Source organism: Priapulus caudatus, unplaced genomic scaffold (genome assembly GCF_000485595.1).
Source record: "Priapulus caudatus unplaced genomic scaffold, Priapulus_caudatus-5.0.1 Scaffold657, whole genome shotgun sequence".
Taxonomy (NCBI): Eukaryota; Metazoa; Priapulida; class Priapulimorpha; order Priapulimorphida; family Priapulidae; genus Priapulus; species Priapulus caudatus.
Window position 1 is genome coordinate 21,309 of NW_014577718.1, and position 13,556 is coordinate 34,864.

General features: G+C 38.4%; 2 protein-coding genes across 2 annotated transcripts in view; one reads left to right on the forward strand and one right to left on the reverse strand.

Moving 5' to 3' along the window:
• Positions 1 to 4,721, reverse strand: part of LOC106812528 (ras-related protein Rab-10-like) — a gene marked incomplete at its 3' end in the record, with an annotated part of 12,135 nt that extends 7,414 nt beyond the window's left edge. Inside the window, exons 1-2 of the mRNA XM_014816425.1 lie at positions 4,595 to 4,721; positions 2,443 to 2,503 (exon numbers count right to left, since the gene is read on the reverse strand). Coding sequence (XP_014671911.1) covers positions 2,443 to 2,503; positions 4,595 to 4,721 — 188 coding nt within the window. The remainder of the gene's footprint in view (positions 1 to 2,442; positions 2,504 to 4,594) is intronic.
• Positions 4,722 to 5,154: 433 nt separating this feature from the next.
• Positions 5,155 to 13,556, forward strand: part of LOC106812529 (integrator complex subunit 9-like) — a 44,267-nt gene continuing 35,865 nt past the window's right edge. The window contains 1 exon segment of the mRNA XM_014816426.1: positions 5,155 to 5,281. Within this exon segment, the coding sequence (XP_014671912.1) occupies positions 5,273 to 5,281 (9 nt within the window). The 5' untranslated portion in view covers positions 5,155 to 5,272.

Genomic DNA, 13,556 nt, shown 5'->3' on the forward strand with positions numbered 1-13,556 from the left:
AGCACGGAAGTGATTACTGCCTAAGCTATAACTACCCCTAAACTATACTCCCCACTCCTCCTGCCCGATACAGAGTTATATCCCGCTTTTCAGACTGCCAGTGTAAGCTAGACTGGTGACAAGTCGTTTGACTAGGGCAACATACAATGCATCAGAATGACTATTATATATATAAGCCCATCTAGCTCCTAGAGAAAAAAACGTAGCGAGTCAAAAGCTTTCTAATGGCGGCATATCAATGGAAAAAATGGAACACAGTTTCACGTTTCTGTATTATTTGATACTTAGGAGATCTGACAGAATAAGAAACAGTGATCAAAATGGGGAGGGTTGTTCATTGATGTGGTTATAATCCACATACTCCATAAGCTACACACGCGCACGCACGCACGCACGCACGAACGCACGCACGCACGCACACACACACACACACGTACACACACAAACAAGCATATCCCCAAGGTGACTCACGCGTGTACAAACCAAACAATACCTGGCCAGCTTTAAAATTTTAAACACACAAAATGACAGAATACGTATGTGTTACCGTATAAGTTATCATGACAAAGTAGTGATGTCACGATCATCGATTATACTCGATCATCGGTTGAACAGTGGCTCGAACCAAGCGCTTAGTGATGTCACGATCATCGATTATACTCGATCATCGGTTGAACAGTGGCTCGAACCAAGCGCTTGGTTATCAAAATCCATAATCAATTTCATCAAAAAAAACCCAGAAACTTACTGTATTATACACACAGTAGTAAACAGTGCAAAACAAACAGTAAACAGGGCTAAACAAGCACATACATGCACACACGTACATGTATGCCCACGGCGTTACGCACACGCAGGCTTTCAACACCCCGAGTAACCGATTGTAACAGTAACCGATCATCGGTTACTTGGGTCCAACCGATTATCGATTACGAAATTAAAACCAATTTACAACACTATGACAAACACGTTCATATTGTTGGATAATTAACATTATTAATAAAATTCATAATCACAAAAAACCGCATTATACGTATATCAGGAGTGAATAATAATACTATAATTCACTCTATTATTATTCACTCCTGGTATATTATTACAACGTACCGTTTGCCAAACAAAAATACCTCGCAATCATACTTCACATGCCTGAGTAAACGTTCACAAATGAAGATTTAAAATGCATGCAATGCCATTTATCACAATTTAGGTAATGCAATGCAAGATTACCAGTCATATGATATCATCATGGGTTAACAATGACAAATTTGTCAAAATATGTCAAATAATATATACATGTATACACATATACATACACATACACAATACACATATATATATAATATATATATATATATATATATATATATATACATAATTATACAAATATATGTAACAAATACATGATATATATGTAGGCCTGTATGTATATATATGTACGGTATATGTATATATATATATGTATAGGGAGCAAAATTAACAGGAGTCCGGAGTCAAATACTCCCTGATTTACTGCCAGACTCCCTGATTTGACATATGCAGGAGTCCGTGTGACTCCCTGAAAATTCTGCCATACTAACTATAGTTCGTTCTGGAGCACGGCCTCGAGGAATTGCCGTATTTTTTCAGCTAATGTCCAAAAAAAATTTGGCAGACATGCAACCACATGAATCTTAAAAATAAGCACATGCGTTATTGTTAATATCTTTAATTTGAACCTCAGACTGCGGACTCCCTCATTTTGCTGCGGACTCCCTCTTTTTGAGGGTAGGGAGTCCGTTGGACTCCCGTGTTCAAAAGTTATGGGCTCTTGATATGTATGTACATGTATATGTCATATATCTCAAATAAATGACACATTTGTCATTATTCACCCCTGATATCATTCACAGACAGAGCAAATGCTATATAATAGGTGAGTATGACACTAATGACAGATTGGCAACTGGACTAAATTAACGGTCAACAGTTCCTGCATTTATGAACATCTGTCCACAAGACATACTACCTACAGAGCTTTTGCCACCGCACCACATCAAGTCTTTCAGATCCTTATTTTTAAAATTTATAGTTTTTTTTACTTAATACATGATTGACTGCATATTGAGTTTTCTAAGGATTGCTCACATATATGATATATGATATATGTTATGATATATATATATAGCCTCATAAAATGTTCTCTTCACGATGGTAAATATAAGTAATTTAATTGTGTGTGTAAACTTGTGCATGTATCAGTATTGTGAAAAGTAAGTGAATCTAATTTTTCAAGGTTGTCTTGCAGTACTGTATGAGTTACTCCATGCATAAAAGCACGAAAAGCGTACACACACACACACACGCACGCACGCACGCACACACGCGCATATGCACACGTACACACAGATACACAAACAAGGCTACTCCATACATGTAAAGATACGTATGTAATCAACTTACCATATCTGTAATTTGACTTTAGTGCCATCTAAGTCTATTATTTTCTGCTTAAAATCAATACCTGCAAAACGGATAGATATGTATATATAATATTATAGAAATACAATGTTCAGTTCTGTGTCCACATGCTGTACACAGGATATCAGCGATGTGGTCTGGAGTAGGAACAGTGTGTGAGCTGGATAGTAGTGGATACCACCATGGTATTAGTTCCACTACTGTTAATGAGTGACAAGTATACCGCAAGTACGTCTACAATGACCCATGTACAGTATAGTATAGTGCAGATGAATAACCACACAGGAGGTGAAACCAGCTGGGCATAGCTTGGGGTGGTGGCAGTTGTTACTACACGAAGGTAGATATACTATTGCATGATCAATACTAAGCCAACAACGAATTCTCCGTGGTTAACTGCACTAATCTTTGCTAACCCTCCACCCTTGACAAAATGTGCTAGCTGCGTATTCCTGTTGTGTATATAAATATGTATAATGTACATTCTGGGTCAAAACAATTCATGTCGGCTATCTCCACTCGTGTGCATGTGCTAAATTGTAAAGTATTAGACTCATCAACGTTAATATGCAAAGGAACATATATATATACGTTCATACCATCCACGCGGCATTCTGTGAGATTATTTATGAATGTGATTTGAACGATCAACACAAAAGCTATATATCTATAGGCTATAGCAATAGCACTATGTTAATTATCATATTTACACTACTATACTATGACTATACGTAGTAATGATGCAAATGTGGTATATGGTCCCAATTAAATTGCAGTATGTTATGGTATAGTAGTATGGTATGTTATAGTATATGTTATGGTAAGTATTATGGCGTACTGCTGACACATTATGAATTGGATCATGAATTAAATTAAATTAAATATGTTTAAAATTACCTTTCCCCTAATCAAATAATACATATCAATTTGTGATACATGCCAACATTGCAAATCGCTAATCAAACGATCGATACATTATATAAGTAAATTCCCTACAAAATTACACTATTGAACCACTTATTTTTGAACCAGCACTTGAAGCTTCTAGTACTATATTGTTATTACCGCTGAGAGGGTCTATGTCCCCCAGGGTACTGCCGGAACGTACCCTGGTACTAACTAATATGCCGGACCGTACCTCGCCTACTCCACTAACGAGTCTAGGGAGTCGCCTATGCCTACTCCCTAACCCTAACCCTAACCATATCAGATAGTTACCAGGGTACGTTCCGGTATACCAGACCGTACCCATGCAGGGTACGTTCCAGCAGTACCCTGGGGACATAGAGATATCACATAATTTTATCTTTAATTATCACCTCAGTTGAGTTGTGAGAAGTTGTAATCTATTAATTTCTTTGTGGCTCAACTATTTACTTGGTGTTAGTATTATAACAGTGTTAATTAGAAGCACAGTCATGCTTTAGTTTAAGTTTTACTCACCCTCAGTGCCGCTGAGAGGGTCTATGTCCCCCGGGGTACTGCCGGAACGTACCCTGGGTATGGTCCGGTATACCGGGGCGTACCCTGGTACTATCTAATATGCCGAACCGTACCTCGCCTACTCCACTAACGAGTCTAGGGAGTCGCCTATGCCTACTCCCTAACCCGAACCCGAACCCTAACCCTAACCCTAACCCTAATCCTAACCCTAACCCTAACCCTAATCCTAACCCTAACCATATCAAATAGTGACCAGGGTACGTTCCGGTATACCGGACCGTACCCAGGGTACGTTCCGGCAGTATCCTGGAGGACATAGACCCTATGAGCCTCAGTGGCAGTGCCTCACTCACTGACTTTCACACGTACACATTGAATCAGTGTACTGTACAGTATACCTACTGTGCTGTGTGCAGTGTAAAGCCAAATATAACCCGGGTACTATATATAATACTATTTATTTGGTCAAACAATTTTGAAACATGCATCAATTTATAATATTTCGATCATTTTAATGGATTCTACGCCATCTATTTCCTATCGGCGCAGACAAAATGACTCATCGCACACGACCGGACTCGGCTGATCTTGATGTGATGAATCATGTCGATCGCCGAACGTGTGAAGCCATTTGACATCTAAAACCAGCAAATATCTCAGGATAATACACCACATCGACTAGAGAACTTACCTATCGTTGAGATATAAGTATCATAGTACTTATCATCACAAAATCTGTGAACGATACACGTTTTTCCAACATTAGAATCACCTAAAACTAAGATTTTATAGGCTGCTGGATGCTGCGTAACCGCCATGTCTGTGTCTGGGGTCATGACCTAAGTGCGGTGACTTCTGACCTGGGCGCGATCCAAGCATCATTACCTTTTCATTTTACTCTTTTACTACAATGGATCGCGTGCGAAACCACGAATACGTTAACAAATGATATCAAGATGCAAAAATATATTAATTGTAATAACGTTCTTTCTTACACAAGCGCGACTATTATTACTATGTGTATTATCAGTATCGTCATCATAGACACGATTTAGACACTTAATTAGGAAAACGACAAGAGTTATAGTTTATGGCTCTTATTTATTACACAAAACAAAAATAGTATATCATTGTAAAAGTAGATTAAAGACAAAACGAAAGACACAGTAAACTACTATTGCTTAAAAAAAAAAATATATATATCATAAGTCAGAGAAATAGAGGTCGCTGATTTCAAAATGGCAGCGCTCATTCAATATGTTTACATTGAAAATGTTTAGTAGTATAGTAGTTTTAGTACTGTTACTGGTCATTAGTGACATATCTAATCTTAATCCGTAGATACGACTTATTCTATACAAGAAATACCATGAAAGTTGTAAGTTCTAAATAGAATAATTGTGCTTATTTAGCTGTGTTATCTTATATACATTCTATCTAATTCAGGCTCGTAGTCATAGGGTCTATGTCCCCCAGGCCCTGCCAGGGTACTGCCGGAACGTACCCTGGGTACGGTCCGGTATACCGGAACGCAGGGTTCTCCCTACGTTGCGCAAACGGGGCGCGCGCGTTTGGGAAAACTCCCCCCTGTTTCAATCGTTGCGCCCCGTTTAAATTACCTCCGCCCCGATTAAATTCCACCACAATAAAAGTTTGCCAGCGCGGGAATCGATCCTCAAGAATTCCATTCGACCAGGACACCCGACGCGTGTATTTTTACCGTACCACGCATGCACTGCAGACAATACACAAGTACAAACAGTTAACCTGCTCCCGAACCAACACTAACTGTTACACCGACTCGGCTTTAAATTTTTTTCTTTATATCATGAGCGGATAATTCAGTTATACGGTCCCAAAGGCGTGACATGAACATGTATTTTCAATTGAGTCATTATTTACATATCTGCTCACGTGTTTTTGTAAAGCATAACCATTACCTTTAGGTCATTATAGTGAAGAACAGTTAGTCGGTACAAGAGTTTTGCAGGCGAAATATGGTGTCGAGAGGCTTCTTTACATTTTTGTTGTGTTTCGATAACATCGGCGGGTGTCCATTGAAAGCTATCTATTGGACAATCAATAGCTTTATATGGCAATTACAGATTTACTTGATTGTTTATCAATTAGTTTGTATTAAGTTTACTCAATTTTGGCCAGTTCAGCAACTTTTGGGAAATATTTATTATGTGAAGTCAAAAATGGACACCGTTCACGACCGCGACATATGAATCAGAAAATGTTTATTTTTTCCATATCTTAAGACATCACTTGAAGCCATACAAGTGTTTAATCATTCAAGAATAATACTAAGTGGTATAAAAAAAGGCATTGCTTTGAGGATGCATGACCTTTTCATCTTTGATAAATGTGTAATTTTGTAATTTGTCGTGTACGTAACTTGGACACCAAATTTCGAATCGATTTTTTGCACTCCTTGCGCACAATGTGTCAATACTAATGTCAAATAGCGTCTTATTGCAATAAAATAACTTCCATCATTAGCAAAAGAATTCCTTGTGGTTGTTGATAAGAACGCTGGAAAACACAAGCGCTTGACAATTACGATGATACAGACAAACAAATCTGCTCGTTGGGATGGATACTTCATTTATTCAAAGAGGCACACACACACACACACACACATACATAATACAACCTTGATACACGTTACAAATGTAGCACTAGAAGATCACATTGCTAAGTAATGGTAGCACATGTATGCACACGCACCCACATGTATGCAAATGATAATCAACACACACACACACACACACACACACACACACACACACACACACACACACACCACACACACACACACACACACACACACCCACACCCACACTACCAGCACACACACACACACACACACCACCAACACACACACGCACACGCACGCACAAACACCCACCCACACCCACACATGTATGCAACTTTATACTACATATGTATTCAACACACACACACCCACACATATATGCACCGAAGACACGTTACGTTTGGGAACATGCATGTGTCCATTGCTACGAAACAAACGCGATATAATACGAGAAGTATAGACTCGTTACAGCTTGTTGAATTGAATTTTGGTAAATTACAGTGTTATAATTTGATTATATAAGATCTCTGCTAAGAAGCGTATTTTTTGTCATTATGCAAGTAAATTCTACATATTTTCATTGATTTGCTTTCTGTTTCGTAATTAACGGGCACACCGAAATATTGTGTCCGTTCGTGATGTGAAACAACACATTATTTAAAATATACAATTCAGGAAAAAACTTTACAATTCAGGACGTACCAACGAAAGGGCAACTATTTTCTACTAAATGTAATCAAGAAGATTAAACGACAAAAAAAAAAAAAAAAAAAAAAAAAAAAAAAAAAATTCATAGTAGTTCGCTATTTGATCTCCCCGCGTGTCGTCGTAAAATGGACTTACCTGCCTACGAACGTTGGTTTGACAACATCAGTAGAAAAAGTCGATCTAGTATTTATTCCAACATCGACATGTCGTAATTACCTTTGCAAACAGATTATACGATATATAATCCTATTCCTTATGTGCACCTCTTGTGCTTAAAACGATTTCGCTTTATTTTTGCTAAATCAAGACCTTCAAGTTATACTTGCATCTGACTGCTACTTACCGTTTCGTATTCCGTAATGGCACCACAAACCACGTGGTCGGGATCGCGACGCAAACTAAACTGCTATGGCACGCCTGGCTTTGAACCTGTGCACTTAGATTTTGTCAGAAGCCCGATCGGAAGTTTCCACCCGACAGCAGCCACCTTACATCTTCATATTTGTCCACAACTGAGCGGCTTCCCAAGTCTATATATGCTGACAGGCGTCGCGTTCGTAACGAAGTGGACGACAAAATTAAAAAAAAACTTTACGACGTTGGTTTCCAAAGTAGGCGGGCCAAGTTTTCGTCCATTTCTGTCACTGGCGACTGATTTTGATATCAACAATGATATTAATTTTACAGTCGCATACAGTTATGGACAAACTATATTACAATATAATGTTAGCTTGTTTATCAGTCATAAATGAGACACCACGTGTTAACGAACATACCTTACTGCAGTGGAACATCGATTGATTTGCTTTGAGGCACACCATCCAACGTGATTTACCAATTCGATTAGGAAATAAAATCCAATATTCTCTCATTAAAACGCTTCGGCAGATAACCCATGTAGAGTGTTCTATCTTTTAAAATATCAACTTGATTTTATCCCCGCTTTCATGATCGTCACAATACACGGCACTGCTCAAATCCGACCATTTACTGCGAGAAAAATGCAGTCTTTTCCTTAAAACTGTTTGAATCACAGCCAATTTGGTCTTTAATCTTCTTTTATATCTTCCATAGAATTACAGTAAAAAATGTTATACCAGCCATTAATTTGATTTAGTTACAAATAAATTATTAATTTACACAAAATCTTCAGGCACTCAGATTTTGCACCAAGACTGAATTTCCCACATATCACAGAAACCAACCCAAATACCGTCTATGCGTGTGGTGGCGATTTTACGCATTAATTTAGTGGTACGGTAAATACACACCCCGGACCCCTAGTTTCCCCCCTCCCCCTCCCCCTTCCCCTCCCCCTGTTTGAATTTCATCCTGGGAGAACCCTGGAACGTACCCTGGTTACTATTTGATATGGTTAGGGGTTAGGATTAGGGAATAGAGCGCAGTGCGGACTCCCTAGACTCGTTAGTGGAGTAGGCGAGGCTTACAGTCCGGCATATTAGATGATACCAGGGTACGTTCTTGGTATACCGGACCGTACCCAGGCTACGTTTCGCGCAGTACCCCGGGAGGACATAGACCTTCTCAGCCTAATCAGGGTTAATCACATGATTTATTATTTTTTATTTGTTTATTTAGGCAATTATCCATCATACAATACATAGCATACTTTTACAATAAAATTCTGAATTCATAAAATTGGATAACTACCAAGGATATATACACAAAAAGCATGACTAGCACACTTATTTACATTGTGGTTCTTGTTAGTTGTTTTGCTAGGTATGCCTTGAATCTAACAATTACACTACTAGTACTAATACTAGTACTGCTGATAGGCGGTATATTGTGCCCCAGGGTACTGCCGGAAACGCTACCCTGCGGTACGGTCGGTATACGGAAGTACCCGTGTGCGTACTAAATACTACTATCTAATATGCCGGACCGTACCTCGCCTACTCCACTAACGAGTCTAGGGAGTCGCCTACGCCTACTCCCTAACCCCAACCCTAACTCTAACCCTAACACTAACCCTAACCATATCCGCTAGATAGTTACCAGGGTACGTTCCGGTATACCGGACCGTACCCAGGGTACGTTCCGGCAGTACCCTGGGGGACATAGACCCTATCAGCACTAGTACTAGTACTAGTAGTAGTACTTCTACTTCTACTTCTATACTATTACAGTATCAGCACTAACTATTGAAGTATACAAATTTGTAGTTTTAACCGGTCATACAATGGTACATTCTCATAAGACGATACAAACTTTTCTTATGCCTAATTTCAACCGAATTCTTTTATCGAAAATCATACGCCTCTGCCTCTAATGTTTCTACCTTTTCCATCAGACATTTCTTGACACTATACTTAAAACTAGAATAAACAGAATTTGTCCTAACTTGCTGTGGTAGAGAGTTCCAAATCCAAGATTCAATTGCAGTATAAGTAAAAGAGTTTCCCACTGCTTCCCACCCTCGGTTTAAAAATAGACATCTCACCTTCCCTTGTATTGAAACTATGGACTTCTGACATTAACATGAAACTTTCTGTCATATACTGTGGGCCGAGAATATGTAATATTTTAAAACCCCCATTGACCTTCAGTTGCATTACCCTGAACTCTATAGGTACCCAATTTACAGCCTTGAACTCTCTAGCACCTATGTGTGCTCTAGTACCTAGGTTGAGAACACATCTAAATTCTAATGGCTTTATTTTGACACACTTGCCGCTTATCCCTTGTGCGCTTTGTGAGATTGCTGTACCATATACTGCTTGCATAATCAAAATGACATTGAATTAGGGCAGAAACTAGTCATCTTTTACATGCCGTGTTTAAATACTTAGCTTTTCTGGAAAGAAATTTCAATCTATTGTTAACCTTTTTTACAACCTTAATTCCCATTACCTCACCACTCATGGAGTCTTCCAAGTCTATTCCTAGATAGTTAACTGTATTGTTATGTGCAATTAATTGCCACCCCATTACGTCTGATGTCCAGTTTTGGATTATCCCTGAGTTTGTGTTTAGTTCCAAAAATAATACTTTATGTTTTTCCAAGATACAAGGATAAATTATTATCATTGAGCCATTTATTAATGGAATGCAATTCTCTACTTAATTCTTCCTGTATAGCCTGTACCTCTGTCCCTGAAACTACTAAGGCCGAATCGTCAGCATATAATAAAAGCTTGACGGTAACTGCCTTTGCCATGTCATTAACATAAATCAGAAATAACAGAGGACCCAAAATCGAGCCTTGTGGTACTCCAAATGCAATAGGGTCCTTATTAGAGAAGGTACCTCCTACATCAGTTATTTGGCTTCTACCAGAGAGATAAGCACCGAACCATTTCACAGTCCTAATATATCCATTCCGATAGTTTTTAGCTTGGCTAGTAGAATTTTATGGTCAACAGTATCAAAAGCTTTTTGAAGATCTAATAAAACCATACCAGTTAGATTTCCTTTGTCCGACTCATTACGAATAATATCAGTTACATGGATTAAACTTGTGTCAGTTGAGAAATTGGATCTAAAGCCAGATTGGAACTCGTACAGTAAGGAATTTTCTATTAAATATTTCTCTACTTGGTTATAGGCTATTCGCTCCAAAACTTTAGACATGACACTTAAAATTGACACAGGCCAATAGTTTCTGGGTTCCGTTTTGCTATTCTTTGTATGTATTGGAATGACCCTTGCTGCCTTCATGTCATCAGGGATTTTTCCAAGAACCAAGATCCAAAAGTGGATGAATGACATGTTGATTACATGTGTAAGACTGTAAGAGCTGAGCAAATAACGTTTGATCCATCTTTTATAAATTTTGCAGGAATATTATCTAACCCAATAGCCTTACCTGTATTAATGTTTTTCACCACCCGTAGAACCTCTTCCTTTCCTACCGTTGTAAAAGTAAATGAATTTTCTACTACGCCTTTGTCACTATAATAATTTTGAAGACTAATCTCATCATACGTCTCTTTTGTGGTAGATCGTTCATCAAGTTTGAGGCCACACTTGTGAGTTGGGAAATACTTATTAAAATTATTAATTGCTTTGTCAAAACATATATTTTCTCAAATTTTTAGCCCTACCCCGCCCAAGTTACTGGTTCCCTTATTTTTCATACTCTTTATAGTCTGCCATAATTTTTTAGGGTCATTTTTGTGGTCCTCAACCTTTTCCGTATAGTAATTAGCCTTTGCTTTCTTAATTTTATTTTGAACTTTGTTTCTAAGCAATTTAAAATCCTTGTATGTAATTTCATCTTTACTCAGAACTTTTATGACGTGTATGAAGCAGTAATTTTCTATCTCTTTCTAGAATAAGCTCTCTAATCTCACTATCAAACCATGGCTCAGTTCTTTGTTTTATTCTAACTTGTTTAATAGGGGCGACAGTGTCAATCGTCAGAGTTTTCCCATGCATGCTCTATAGAATCCGCATTAAAATTTTTATACCATTGCTTCTCTTTTAACTTATCTCTAAATACCTCTGGACTATATGTTTTTAATGATCTAATTCTCCTAGTTTTATGCTTTAATACCTATAACCTGTCTTGAAGTTTTTCTAGTACAGTAAGTTAAAAAATGATCACTCACTCCCTTGGCTATGATGCACGATTGACTAATTTTGAGTGCATCAGAAACCATTATTAAATCGATGGCGGACTCACTTATATTAGTTACTTTAGTCGGAGTAGTGATTAGTTGTTTGAGATCATATTGGCAGCAATAATCTTTAAGAGCCTTAAGCATTCTATCACCTATTCCCGTTGATTTTTCTAGAACGTTAACATTGAAATCCCCTAATATAATAATTTCCTGCTCATTGAACCTGTCAGCATTTATACAAATATTTTGCAATAGTTCGAAGAAGTTGCCTTGTTTTGGTGGTCAATAGCATACCCCGGTCAATATTGGTTTTGATCTTGGTAGTAAGATATCAACCCATATAGCTTCTAGCCCCACTTTATCCATATCAGTTCTTATGTTATATGCTAAATTATTGCTGATGAAAATACACACCCCACCACCTCATCTATCTCTATCCTGCCTTTCTACACTATAATTTTCACTTTTAATTTCAGAGTCATCAACTGAATCATCTAGCCAGGACTCAGATATCGCAATCACTGCAATCCTAGCTTGCATAGCAATATATATAATTCTTCTATTTTAGGAAGGATACTGCGAGCATGTAAATGAATGAAATGTAGACCTTACTTTTGGGAAAAACTGAATTCTGATGAGTCGCGATGGCATGGTTCTATTCCGGTTATTATGAATCCTGTGTTTCGTTGAAACTTATCTGCCGTGTCTTGAAGTGTAGTCAGCTTGGAGCTCCTAGGGATTGGTTTCTCCGATGCTAGCACGATTGATATATCCTGTGCTCCATCTGATGCCTTGAGGCCCCAACCTTCTAGTTTTCCTGATGAACTTTAACGAAGTTTCCAGCCAGTCGATCTCCTCCTTTCCTGTTTAAGTGTAGTCCGTCATGGGTGTAGAGGTCCCTCCTGCCCGCGAAGTCTGACCAGTTGTCTAGATACTTTACCCTACTTGCCTTGCACATGGTCCGGATGGTGTGGTTGATGGACATCAATTTCTGGTTGGTGTCTTTAGATCTAAAACAAGGAATTGTACCTGAAACTACTAGCTTCCCTGTTATGTCTTTGCTGCTGGCTTTTATAATTAAACTTTGTATTTCCTTCCTAGCTACCTCTAGATCCTTGTTTAGAACATCATTAACCCCTACATGCATAACTACTGTGCCCTGTCTATCTGAAACATTTACTATCCTATCTAGTCTTTCTTCTGTCTTTTGCTCCAGCCCCTCCAAAAGTTACAACACACCTATCCTTTCTATCCCCATCATTGCAAATAGCTTTTACAGTTTGCCTAACTATCGAGTTCCCAATAACTAAAAGGTTGTTTAGGTAGCCAACTTCCTTTGAGTTCCTTGACGATCTCTCTTGTGTTGAGCTGATCCAGAACCTCGTAGCTGTCCTGATCCTCTCTGCTCCTCAGCAGGTCAACCTCCTCCTTCAGGCTCCTGATTTCTTAGTTAAGTGCTGTCTTTTCCTTTAGCCACTCCCCCTGAAACTTGGGTGATACTCCATTAGGAGTGTTCTCAACTTTAATGTCATTAATGGTAATAATAACATATATATAGCATTCACAGCTATAATACTCCACTTTTTTAGTTACTTTGGCGGGGGATATTGTGCAATGTGCTTACAGAGCTCTTGCTTTTTTTAGGAAATGTGCTGTCGAGACTCCAGCGAACAGCCAATGCTCTCAACAGCAGGGGCCGGTTTCACGAAGCGTACTTAACTTAAGTATGATTAAATCACTAATCATACTTAACTTCC